This window comes from Nymphaea colorata, chromosome 10 (genome assembly GCF_008831285.2).
Source record: "Nymphaea colorata isolate Beijing-Zhang1983 chromosome 10, ASM883128v2, whole genome shotgun sequence".
Lineage (NCBI taxonomy): Eukaryota > Viridiplantae > Streptophyta > Magnoliopsida > Nymphaeales > Nymphaeaceae > Nymphaea > Nymphaea colorata.
In genome coordinates, this window is record NC_045147.1 from 22,755,086 (window position 1) to 22,767,457 (window position 12,372).

Genomic DNA, 12,372 nt, shown 5'->3' on the forward strand with positions numbered 1-12,372 from the left:
GTGGTCGACAAAAGCTTCAGGCCAACTTGAGCCCCACTTTGTTGAGCCTTGGGTTAGTCCGGTTCGGTCTGATGCTCAACCTTGCTGTTACAGTGGCCGACACCAATTCTGATATATCTCTACCATTATACGAGAGCCAATGCTTGTATATCACATTGTCCAAGAGCCGACGCATAACGTTACCACATTGACCTTTGCCAAAAGGCCGAGAAAGGTAGCAGGTTTCATGTCCTAAGGAGACGTCATGTAAGAAGACCTTCTAACATGCCCATAAATATTTTCAATGATGCAAAAGCTACGTACTAATTTGGTCACTCCCACAATATTTTAGATATTACGCTTTTAATATTGGCTTTCTTGAACCCCAATTGAGTTGAGGGGTTAAAAATGACTAAAATACTTTCAAGTTAGCTTGTTTGAAGGCTATTGAGTTACTTCACACGTACCGTAGTTCCTTTATCTTCTAACAGCTTTTACAATTTATTAGCATTAATTCATATCTTATACTCAAATCATCTCCTCATCCAGGATTAAGTGGTGATTTCCATTTTCGTGTTTTTTTATTTTATGACAATAATTCAGGAACTTTTCTCATCCCGCCAAACTAATGGAGGCTGGTTCTTATTTTGTAATTATTTGTAGAAAGGTTGTGCACGCTTTTAAGAAATATCCATATCTTAGTTGACTAATATAATATGCCAAATCAAAACTTCAGATGTATTTTCAAATCTCCCTCGATTATACATATAATAATTATATAGTTTATACTAAATATCTTTTCAAACAATTGTTATTTTATCTGTTGTACGACTCAATGTATACGGGCCAAATATCGTTTCACAACTCATGCCGTTAGGTGCAGGCAACCCATATACTTAAAACAAAAGAAAAAACAAATATTTCTGGTAATTATTTAAAAAATGAATGTTCTTTTAATCTTTTTATTTTTTATCCTCACAAAAATTTTTTTTATTAATGGGTGGTATTTTAGTCACTAGCCATACTGGCACACAAAAAATTTGTACACCAGTACGGCATACATAACCAACTTCGCTCACTTAAAACACCAGAAATGAGAACAGAATGTGCTTGTTATATTATGTATGTTTTTCCTATTTTATTTGGTTATCTAGATTAAATAAGTATATACATAAGTTCCGGCGGGGCAAATCTTGGCTAAGGAGCACTAATTCAGAAAATCTTACACAAAAATAAAATTGTATGGAGGCACTAAGCAAATAATTAAGGGGCACGAATACATGTGAATTGGTAATTGTTACAGACCACCAATATGAAAGTAACTGAAAATTTGTCGGACCGGCCTCCGCCCCTGTTCCAATTCAAGATTGTTTTTCTGATGCAGCCTCTTACTACTTGAAAGAGGTCAGTAAGTTGAATCGATTTCAAACACATAAAGATAACAGCTTCCTAATTTTGGAGACTAGGGACAAAAAATCTCTACTTTAAGTTTCCTTTGCTTGGGGAACAATTCAAGTTTACGTGGTTGTTTCGATTAGGATAAATAATGTTGCTTGTGAGTATATATATTTCTTGTCTCTTTTCTTCATCCTTTGATCTACACAATATCCGGTTTTTGACCGACTTGGGTTGTCCTTTTCTTGATAACAAAAAAGACTAGTTGATTAGAATGGCTAGCTAGCTCGTGTTGTAACGGACCCAGAAAAAAACGAGCCCACAATTTAGCTTATTTTAGTGACCCTACGCGTATCTGCCAGCTGAATGCATTTCAATTGGTCAGGTGGGTATGAAGTGGGATTTTTTGTCCTCTCTAACTGTTTGCTGGTAGCTAACAAATAATCTTTTAATCGATCGATACAGCTATAACATTTTTTTTCAATCAAACAAAGCTCAACCAGAGGTCCAAGTCATCCTCCTAATACGTAACTCGTCAGAGCAGCTGATCATATTTCTAAGTATCAAACAGTGGGATTTTTTTAAAGCAGCTATGTTTCTTTCTTCTTGGTTTATGACAAGAAAGCCTCCGTTACCAGACTACTTTCAAGTGGGTATGTTTTTGGAGAGGAGTTGCAGTCTAATTTCCATGCCTTGCTATGAACCTTTTTTTTTTTTTCGGCAGTAGGAATGTACAACGAGTCAAGACTCAAACTCAGTCGTGTAAGCTCGACTCGTTTATAAATGAACCAAGCTCAAGCTTGAGTAAAAACTCAAGTTATAAAAATTCGGGTTCCAGCTCCATGTCTTTTAATCTTTAGGAGTATGTTGGTAATTTTGAACACTCATATAGTTTTGTTTTTTATTTAAAGAAAAAAATACATGGATCAAGTGACATGAACTTAAACGAGTCGAGCTTGAGCTCACCTCATAAAGCCTGTCTCCAGATCGGACCCAGCAGTATGTGGCTCGAGTCGAGCTGGAGATGGCTGAGTTTGAGCGCAGCTCACTCGTTGTACATTTCTAATGAAAAGTTAATGCCTGAAAGGGTACTCTTTGAGCCCAGCAACTGCAGAGAACCACCAATGAAATAGAAGCATGAAGCCAATGAACGGCAACGAACTTGAGTGGAACGTTTAGTTTGATGTTGCACCATTCATAATGCCAATATTCATAAACTCGTTGATGATGCTTAAGATCACAAATACATGCATTCTTTTTTACTTGGAAAGCTTAATTCCGTTATGCAGGCAAACCATCTGCTGCCAAAGGAAAAAGGCATATCGGTGTACTGAAATATTGATCTGCTTTAACATGAAGGTTTCAAATTTCAAGGGGACGAAAAGCAGAGAGACAGCTCCAGATGACAAAGACAGTCGGCATTAATAAAACCATTTCTCTATATGATTTCAATGAAAAAAGTGTGGCCCGCTTCAATTCAAGCAATTAATTATCTGAGTTAGGTGAAGAGCTTTAATCAGTAGCTGAGATAAGGTTTGCTGCGAATTAATGGCTCCCTTGCTCACGCACGCGGTTCCCCACTAGGTGTCTCGTTCATTATCTTCATGAAGAGCTTTTATACAGCTAGCTAGAAGTGGGTGCAATGGCCGACAGGGGCCATGGACCCCCCACATTTTTGGGAAAAAAATTATACTTACATTTTTTAAAATTTATAATTTGGCTCATGTCAAAAGTCTGAAAAATATTAATGTTCGGCTCCTATACAAGTTTTGAAAGTAATACTCGGCCTCTCTCAAAAGAAAAAGAAAAAAAAAAGGACCCTACTCTTGAGTGCAAAGACCAAGGAACACTTGAGCATCCATTTTCTTTTACTATATTATTAGTAATATCATTTTAACAAGCAATGAAGAGCTTTTTGTATGATAGAGGTTTCAAGAATTAGGTGAGGATCTCAATCTAAAAAGATTTAACATGACCCGTAAGGAACTTCTTGATAAACAATAATGTCCTGTTTTTCGATTTGCAGCGTGGGATTGCAAAAGCACTTGAGCGGATTCCATGGGAATTGACAAGCAGCGTTCACAGCTCTGATTTGTGACTTTGGAAGAGAATATTAGGTAGTGCGATACATTATTATGCCAAGAAGCTAAGCCCAGTTGTCAAGCTCTCGTTCTTCTTCACCTTGAAGCTGCATGCCTCGTGCTCAACAACCTAGCCTGTTGGATCGACCTCTTGTTTTTGAATGATAGTTTTTAGCTTACTGATAGTTTTTAGCCTACTGTCGACAGCTTGAGTTTTTAGCTTACTGATAGTTTTTAGCTTACTGTCGACAGGTTGAGTCCTTCTTACGTTCTTCAGCCCACAGGCAGACCAGCCCATTGATCACTCTCTTGACTTTGCCGCTGTTATAAACGTCTTATATCTGTGTTATGTGTGTGTTGGATGTATTAAAAATCTATCCGTAAAAAAATTCTCCTTTTTTTTCTCTCTCTCTCTCTCTCTCTCTATATATATATATATATATATATATATATATATATATATATATATATATATATATATATATATATAGTTATAGTTATAGTTATAGTTATAGTTATTGTTAAGATAGGAACCGCAATGGCCATGGCACTACCTAAAAAAAATTAATTTACAAGTAAAATTTTAAAAATTTTCATTTATCCTATATCAAAATTTTGAAAAATGATATTTCGGCGTAGGTGAAAATTTAAAAATTTTAATTCGATCATCTACTAAAAATTTTTGGTATAGCCAATATGATATCCAGCTTCTTTACCCAAAACCTTTCTTTGTAAAAGTTGACAAATATGACCCACCTTTTATGAAGAAAAATACGTGGTGGCTGTCGTATATGCACGTAGTCAATCATGGTTTTCATTTTTATGTTGCTTCTTGTGTCTTCAAACTCTCAATTACTATAAGTACTCCCATAAATTCAAATCCAACTATTCAGATCATTGCAAAATATTCAAACCTGTATAATTCAAAAATCATAAAAATCAAATCTAAAAATCAGAGTTCTTACTGGACTTTAACTTGTCCAACTCAAAAATTCAATAGAGTCATCGAAATTGTACCATTGCTTTATTAATAAGCTTTCACACATTTTTGCATCTATCTACAAGGCAAGACTTGTTGAGAGAACCTCAACGACTGACGGACTTGCATAAAGTGCATAATCTAAGTTAAACATGAGATGTACCGACGATGCTTCGTTAATTAATTAACTTCATTCATGGTGCGTAAACTATATATATCACATGTAAAATTATATTTGTTCTAAATCAAGGTACCTTCTGCCTCTATATTTTTTAAAATAAATTAAACTTTGTAAGTCACACTTTCATATATATCGACACACATATGTCGTTTTCTAAAACGGTTTGGACTTACGTCACTTTAAGAGAAACGTTTGTCTTTACGTGCATCAAACAAATGTTGCATTTATCCTTGGAATCATGCGTCATCTCAAGTTGGGTACGTGCATGTTCCTATATACCAAAAATTGTGAATATTTGACCAAAATATCCTGATTGATTTTTTAAAAAAGGATAAAATAGGATTATAAAAAAAGTTAAAAATTTTAAAACATCCAAATAGATCCTTCCTAGCCTGCTCATAATCTATTGATCCTTTTATTGATGTTTAGATCAAAATGTCAGCAAAGACGAATATTTACAAACATGATTTTTTTTTTTCACGCACCAGTAAATAATTGTTTTTTCATATATTACACTACGAGTGAGTCAATTTGAAGGGCACTGAGTTCATTGATCCACAAAAGGAACTAATTTACTGTTGAACGTTACTGTTATTAATGATATTGGGAGACCAATACCCTTGTCCAAATTGACATAACAAGGAGCCAAGTAAATATAAACAAACTCATTTTCTGGCTTGTGCTAAAAAAGAAGCCAAATGACCACTGGGTTTTTTTGGCCTGCCAAAGTAAACCAACCACTGTTCTGTAGGTTTACTACCCAAGCTCTTGTTTTCAGACAGTCATATATCAAGAATGTATTGGATCGCTAGCTGATATGAGAGATCAGTTAGTATCTCCATATTTTTTATATAAATTTGAAAAAGAATAAAACTTTATATCGATTTTAAAAATAAAACTTTTCACGAACCGACTCGCTTGCACACACTTATTTCCATGAAATATTCCTGGAAGATAGGCTCCTAACTGTATTCAAAAAGAATAAAAGTGAGTCTATATATCTCCCACCTTCATTTTTTCTTTAGTGTATATTTGTTTTGTCACGTACACAACCCTGTGCATGCCCACTTAACCTGTTTCGTGCACTCAAGAACCTGTTATCAATATGCAGCATGGCCGTAGCAATGTCGCACCTTTAATTAAGGCAAGACCTGCTGCTGCAACTGTGATGGAGAAAAATGAAAAACGAGAGGAAATTCTGTAATTTTGAGATTAAGAGATGCTTGTCTCGACTCGAGTGAGGGCAAGAATGATTGCAGAACACACGACACACAGAGAGAGAGAGAGAGAGAGAGAACACTTCTTGTCGTAAGTAAATGTGGGAAGGTTTATTATTAAGTCACGAACTTTCGTCTTTGCATCAAAACAGGCTTTAACTTAATTGATGCATCATTATTTACTTCTATCTATTTCTATGTAAGGGATTACATACTCCACTGCACGCATGAGACGTAATGTTCGACGCATCTTTCCCGTTAAGACATTAGAAGCCACCGCCCTTGCCGGCACCACCCCCATACCCACCACCTGAACCGCCACCGGCACCACCCTCAAATCCGCCACCAGCACCACCACCTGATACTCCTCCAAAGCCTCTACCACTTCTTCCTCCAAACCCGCCAGCATATCCTCCTCCACCACGTCCACCTTCGAATCTACCGCCTCGACCACCTCCAAACCCACCACCAGACCCTCCTCCAAAACCACCACCGGCACCCCCACCATGACCGCCTCCGAACCCACCACCAGACCCTCCTCCAAAACCACCACCGGCACCCCCACCATGACCGCCTCCGAACCCACCACCAGACCCTCCTCCAAAACCACCACCGGCACCCCCACCATGACCGCCTCCGAACCCACCACCAGACCCTCCTCCAAAACCACCACCGGAACCGCCACCTTGACCACCTCCAAACCCACCACCAGACCCACCACCGGCACCGCCACCAAACCCACCACCTGACCCACCGCCTTGACCCCCTCCAAACCCACCACCAGACCCTCCGCCCTGACCACCTCCAAATCCACCACCAGACCCTCCTCCGAACCCACCACCTTGACCACCTCCAAACCCGCCACCAGACCCGCCGCCATGCCCTCCTCCAAAACCTCCACCGGACCCGCCACCAAACCCACCACCAGACCCACCACCGGACCCGCCACCAAACCCTCCACCCTTACCACCACCAGACCCACCACCAAACCCTCCGCCCTGACCACCTCCAAACCCACCACCAGACCCACCGCCATGTCCTCCTCCAAAACCGCCACCAGACCCACCTCCGAACCCGCCTCCTTGACCACCTCCTATGCCACCGCCACCCCCATACCCACCACCACCACCGGCTCCTCCACCACCTCCAATAAACTTCTCGTCCTGGATCCACCTTCCATCAGCAACCACCAACAACAACACAAGGCTTAACACCGCAGCACTCTTAGGAAGAAGCCTCCCCATCTTCTGTTACAGAAGACCGCTCACTCAAATTGCACTCACGATGTCCAATGCCAAAGAGCGAACCGGTATTTATAGAGGAGAGCACTGGAAGGGGATCGTATCTCCCCAGGGAGCAGAACAAGAGAGATCGCCATTGAAAAGTGGAAGCAGCCGAGGAAGGCTGCTTGCCACGTCTCCAGAATTTGACTCAGTTGCATGAATCAGGCGGTGCTTTCATTACCACGACTATCCACTGAACTTCAAAGTCAATAGTCTCTCTCTTATCATAACCTACACCCGGTGTTTTTTATATTTATTTTCGTAAGTTTTTTTAAAACATGATCAGTTCCAAGCCTTAATCTCTTGGCAAACGGTTGAGCTGCTGTGGCCAGAAGATCCCTATCGGTTTCTGGTGTGATTGAAAGTGAGATGTTCGCAGCCATGCATGCTAATGCTCCATTGATTGTCCATATTAGATTGGGACTTCTTTTCCTCTGACTTCTTTTAAGTATTTTACATCAAATTCTAATGAGCATATTGAGTCACTCCACATATATACTCAATATATGCGTTTGGGTATTATATACCCAAAAAACTCACTCATGAGATCAGTCCAAACTATCGTGATGGATAGTTAAAAAAACAAAGAAAGCATGAAATTAAATACTAAATGATGAAAATGTCTTTCTTTTTCACTCAACCATCTATTAGTGTGTATATATATATATATATAGCCATAGGTAGGACACTCTTTGTGGACAGACTATGTTTAGGCCATTGGGATTATACCTAAAGCGACATCTCGATGCAGTTTATATATAGTAAATTTTTTCATCTTTCTGTTATAAATGTCTCTATGCAAACTAAAAAAAAAAAAAAAAAAGCAACGATAAGGGTGAGAGGGAATAGATCTCCAAAACGAATGACAGAATTCCACTTCTGAAACAGCGTACGGTGTCATGGACTCTTTCTCTCTCTCACCCTGTGTGTGTATGTGTGCACGTGAGTGCATGCATGGCGTCAAGCTCTCTCTCTGTGCATTGCCATTTACGTAAGTTCTGTTTACAAACCACAGCTCACTGTTTCTCATAAACATTAAAAAAATTTGATAGCTAGCTGTAACCTTCTAAACTTACATTCATATTCTTTTGTAAAGAAACTAATGCGGTTAAACGTCCACTGACAGAAACCGAACGTTGACTAATCGACCTATGCAGTCTGATTTGCTTTAAACAATTTAGAAGTAGTTGATACGAGTGTGAACTTAGGACAGTGGGGGAAGAAATTGACAGAAGCAGAATGTTGACTAATCCACCTATAGTTTGGTTTTATAAATTTTAAAATTTTTAAAATAAAAATAAGAACGAAAACCAATTGATTTAGGACACGAAAAAAAACAACATACTTTTTTATTATATCGGTCAATACGGAGCAATACTGATCATTACATTATTATTGCCTATATGATATACATTGGTCGGCGGGTTCCACGCCGGGATCTCTTCTCACACGAGGAATACACTGGCTGCTCTGATATATTTACGTTTTAGTCGCCAGTGAAAGTGCGCTGAGTTGAGTTGTGACAGTGTTAATATAAAGTAACTAAATATCTCGATATAGCCAATATCCTGAAAATTTACAATGTCATGAACATAGTGTCCTGAAATTACGTAAGTATCCTGAAATTCCTTTGGTGCATTTTTTGTTGTGTGCACTCGGGTGTCTGATCTTTATACTTCATGTTTCCAGTATATGACAAAATGAAAGACTTATTAGACTTATCCTTCCCCTCCTAACTTTTTATGTCAGAAAATCTGGCCTTGTTGGTTGACCCAAATCCTTTGGTCACCTACCTGTTCACCAGTTTGAAGTTTAGGACTCTTTTTCTTCTTAAGATGGGAAATTGGGCTACCACAGGCGGCCTTGACTTGACTAGAGTGATGGGAATTAAATAAATGGTAGGCATGTCGAAAACAAAGGGTGGAAGTTTGCCGCGTCCGTGTTATTCGAGTATATTTAATTATATTAATGAGAAGAGCCAAGGGCATTGGCATGGTGTGGGCATCAGTTTGAGATCTATGCCAAGACATTTTCTATGTTATGCATTATTTAACAAAAGAAGACATCTTCCCACATTTTACGAGTAGGCTTGGCACTGGACCGGGCCGTCGCCGGGTACTCAGCTCGACTTGGACCCAGGCGCAATAAAAAGAAACCTAGGCTGGCCTGACTCTCATTATCAGGCCAGCTCGGGTGAGCCCGACAAGCTCGATTTGGACTCGATAATTTATTTTTTTATTAATTTATATATATGGTATTTTATTATAATTAATTATATATGTTATTTTATATTAAAATATATTTTTAAATTTAATCGGGCAAGGCCCGGGCGGGGATCGGGCTCAATTTCGAGTTGAGCCAGGCTCGGACTCGGTTTTTAGATGTCGGGTTGATCCGGACCAGATTCGTTATTGGGCCGGGTTGAACCGGCTCAGCCCAATGCCCAGACTTATTTACGAGAAGGGCATTTCAGTGATTTTATAGGTAATTTTTTTTTCTCCAAGTTCCTCTTCTACTCTTATAAGGACGGAGAGATCTTCCACTTAAATAGTAGGAATATTTTAGTAAATTCAAAATACATAACACATTGTCCCTTGGTAGGGTTTATGGCGTATAACATGGTAACCTACTCTTCTCTGCGGATCCTTCGAACAATTTTGCAGATATTTTATGGACAGAGACTACTGGGGATGAGATCATACAGATGGCACAGAACACACAGCATGAGTGCCAAAGTTTTGTTTTTCAAAAACTAGGGGCGCCAATAGCCCCTGCGTGAGCCCTGAGTTTTCTTTCGAATTTCAACATAGTTTTAAGTCATAAGAAGTGGGAGAAGAAACCTACTATCAATCTAAGTTCAAGGATACTGCATGTGCATAAATATTGTTTGTGTTTAAATTGTACATCCTTTCCTCCTCAGTTTTCAAAGAACAGACTCGCTTGCACTTATTCCAATGGGATGGCAGGCATCAACAGAAAATTGAACTCACAGGGAATGTAGACACAGACCTCCTAACAATCTAAAGAAAACCAATACCAACAGGTTAACAGAAGACTGTTACCTGCTCGTCCAGCCTAACCCGAATTAAAGATCAATAAAAGAAAGCAATTAACCATGTTCATAACGACAATCCGTTCCGCCGTAGTTCAGCAACATCCTGCCCACCGCGGCATTCAACATCCGGTTATCAGTCTGCAACATAGCCGTAGGAATGTCGCGCCTTCAATTTAGGCAAAGACCTGCTGCTGAAACGCGCGAGCCAGCTTGTTATAGCGATGGAGAAAGATGATAAACGAGAGTAAAATTTGTAATTTTGATATTAAGAGATGCTTGTCTCGACTTGAACGAGGGTACTATTGTTGGCAGCAGATGAACACACACAGAGAGAGAGAGAGAGAGAGAGAGAGAGAGAGAGAGAGAGAGAGAGAGAGAGAGAGAGAGAGAGAGAGTTCATATTGTAAGTCAATATGAGAAACTTTATTAAGTCACAACTTTCTTCTTTGCATCAAAACAGGTCAACTTGATGCATCGTTATTAACTTTTATGTATTTCCACACAAGCATGCATGGGGAGTAAAGTTGCACTGATCGCATCATTCCCGCCCAGACTTTAGAAGCCACAGCCCTTGCCGGCGCCACCCCCTTACCCGCCGCCACCAATGGCAGAGCCAAAAATATTTTGCTAAGGGGACACCGTTGTATAAATTTTCACTTTTGATAGGGGTACAACATATATAAATAAGTAAATCAGTGTAAGACATTTATATAAAAATAAAAAAAAAATTGGTTGTTAGTATGAGCAACTGTCCACACCAACCTATATGTAGCTCTATTACTTCCGCCACCTGATCTGCCACCAGCACCAGCTCCAAATCCGCCACCAGTGCCACCTCCTAAACTTCCACCAAAGCCTCTACCATCTCCTCTTTCAAACCTGCCACCTGCACCACCTCCAAAGCCATTAGTTTTTTTGAGCCCTGCTTTTCTATTTTGTCATTGAAAGGAAAATATTTTTCAATTTTGTCATTACATTTTGTGTTTCCTAAAAGAGGACGCTTTGTAAGTGGTCTCCTACTCTTTTCTAACACCAGACCGAGCACGCTCTTTGCATTGAGGACCCCTGCAATCTTGTTTTCTAATCAATGTAATCCATATCGTTTCAAGGACATCGGAAATAACATATTCATCGGCGTATGGGTGTTATAGCCTAAGCCCAGTAGTGGAGACAAAGTATTTCTTAGGGGGCCACTATATAATTTTGAAAAAGTTAACCAGGGACAAAATAAAAATTTTAAAGTCAATAAGTGGCAAAGTTTTGTTTTTCAAAAACTAAGGGCGCCTATAGCCCCTGCCTGCTCCCCGGCTCGATCGGCTCCTGCATGAGCCCTGAGTTTTCTTTCGAATTTGAACACAGTTTTACAACCAGTGGGGAGCCAGAAATTTCTGCCCTGAGGGGCACTACAAATCTAAATTTCAAATCTTAAGGGGAACTTATATATAAAAAACTGAAAATTAATGAAGTTCTTGTATGTAAATAATGTAATTTTTTTGTGCTGATTGCCCATACCAACAATAGTGTAGCTCCCCCTTTGGAACAAACCTACTATCAATCTAAGTTCAAGGATATTGCATGTTTATAAATATTGTTTGCAACTTATTCAAATGAAACATTGCTGGGAGAATATATGTAGAAGAAAGAATAAAAGGGATGACAGGCATCAACAGAGACATTTAACTCATCTAGACACAGATCTCCTGACAATCTATAGAGAACAAATACCCACAGGTTAACAGAACAGAACACTGTTACCTGCTCGTCTAGCTTAACCCGAATTAAAGACCAATAGAAGAAAGTAATTAACTATTTTCGTAACGACAATCCGTTCCGCCGTAGTTCAGCAACATACTGCCCATGCGGCATTCAACATCAGGTTATCAATCTGCGCCATCAATTTAGGCAAGACCTGCTGCTGAAACGCGCAAACCAGCTTGTAATAGCGATGGAGGAAGATGAAAAACGCCAGTGAAATTTGTAATTTTGATACTAAGAGATACTTGTCTCGACTTGACTGAGGGCACGAATGTTCGCAGCACGTGCGCATGCGTGCGCACGGAGAGAGAGAGAGATCATATCGTAAGTCAATGTGAGAAAGTTTTGTTAAGTCACAACTTTCATTTTTGCATCAAAACATGTTAACTTGATGCATCGTTATTAACTTCTATGTATTTTTCATAAGGGATAGGCATACTGCATTGG

At 39.4% G+C, this 12,372-nt stretch overlaps 1 protein-coding gene across 1 annotated transcript; it reads right to left on the reverse strand.

The window, feature by feature from the left end:
• Positions 1–5,941: 5,941 nt before the first annotated feature.
• Positions 5,942–7,085, reverse strand: LOC116262848 (glycine-rich cell wall structural protein-like). The gene is made up of 3 exons (XM_031642369.1): positions 6,767–7,085; positions 6,440–6,718; positions 5,942–6,406 (listed from the first exon to the last, which is right to left on the reverse strand). Exons 1-3 carry the CDS (start codon positions 7,074–7,076, stop codon positions 6,099–6,101), a joined length of 897 nt encoding a protein of 298 aa, XP_031498229.1. The 5' UTR covers positions 7,077–7,085; the 3' UTR covers positions 5,942–6,098.
• Between the last annotated feature and the right edge of the window lie 5,287 nt (positions 7,086–12,372).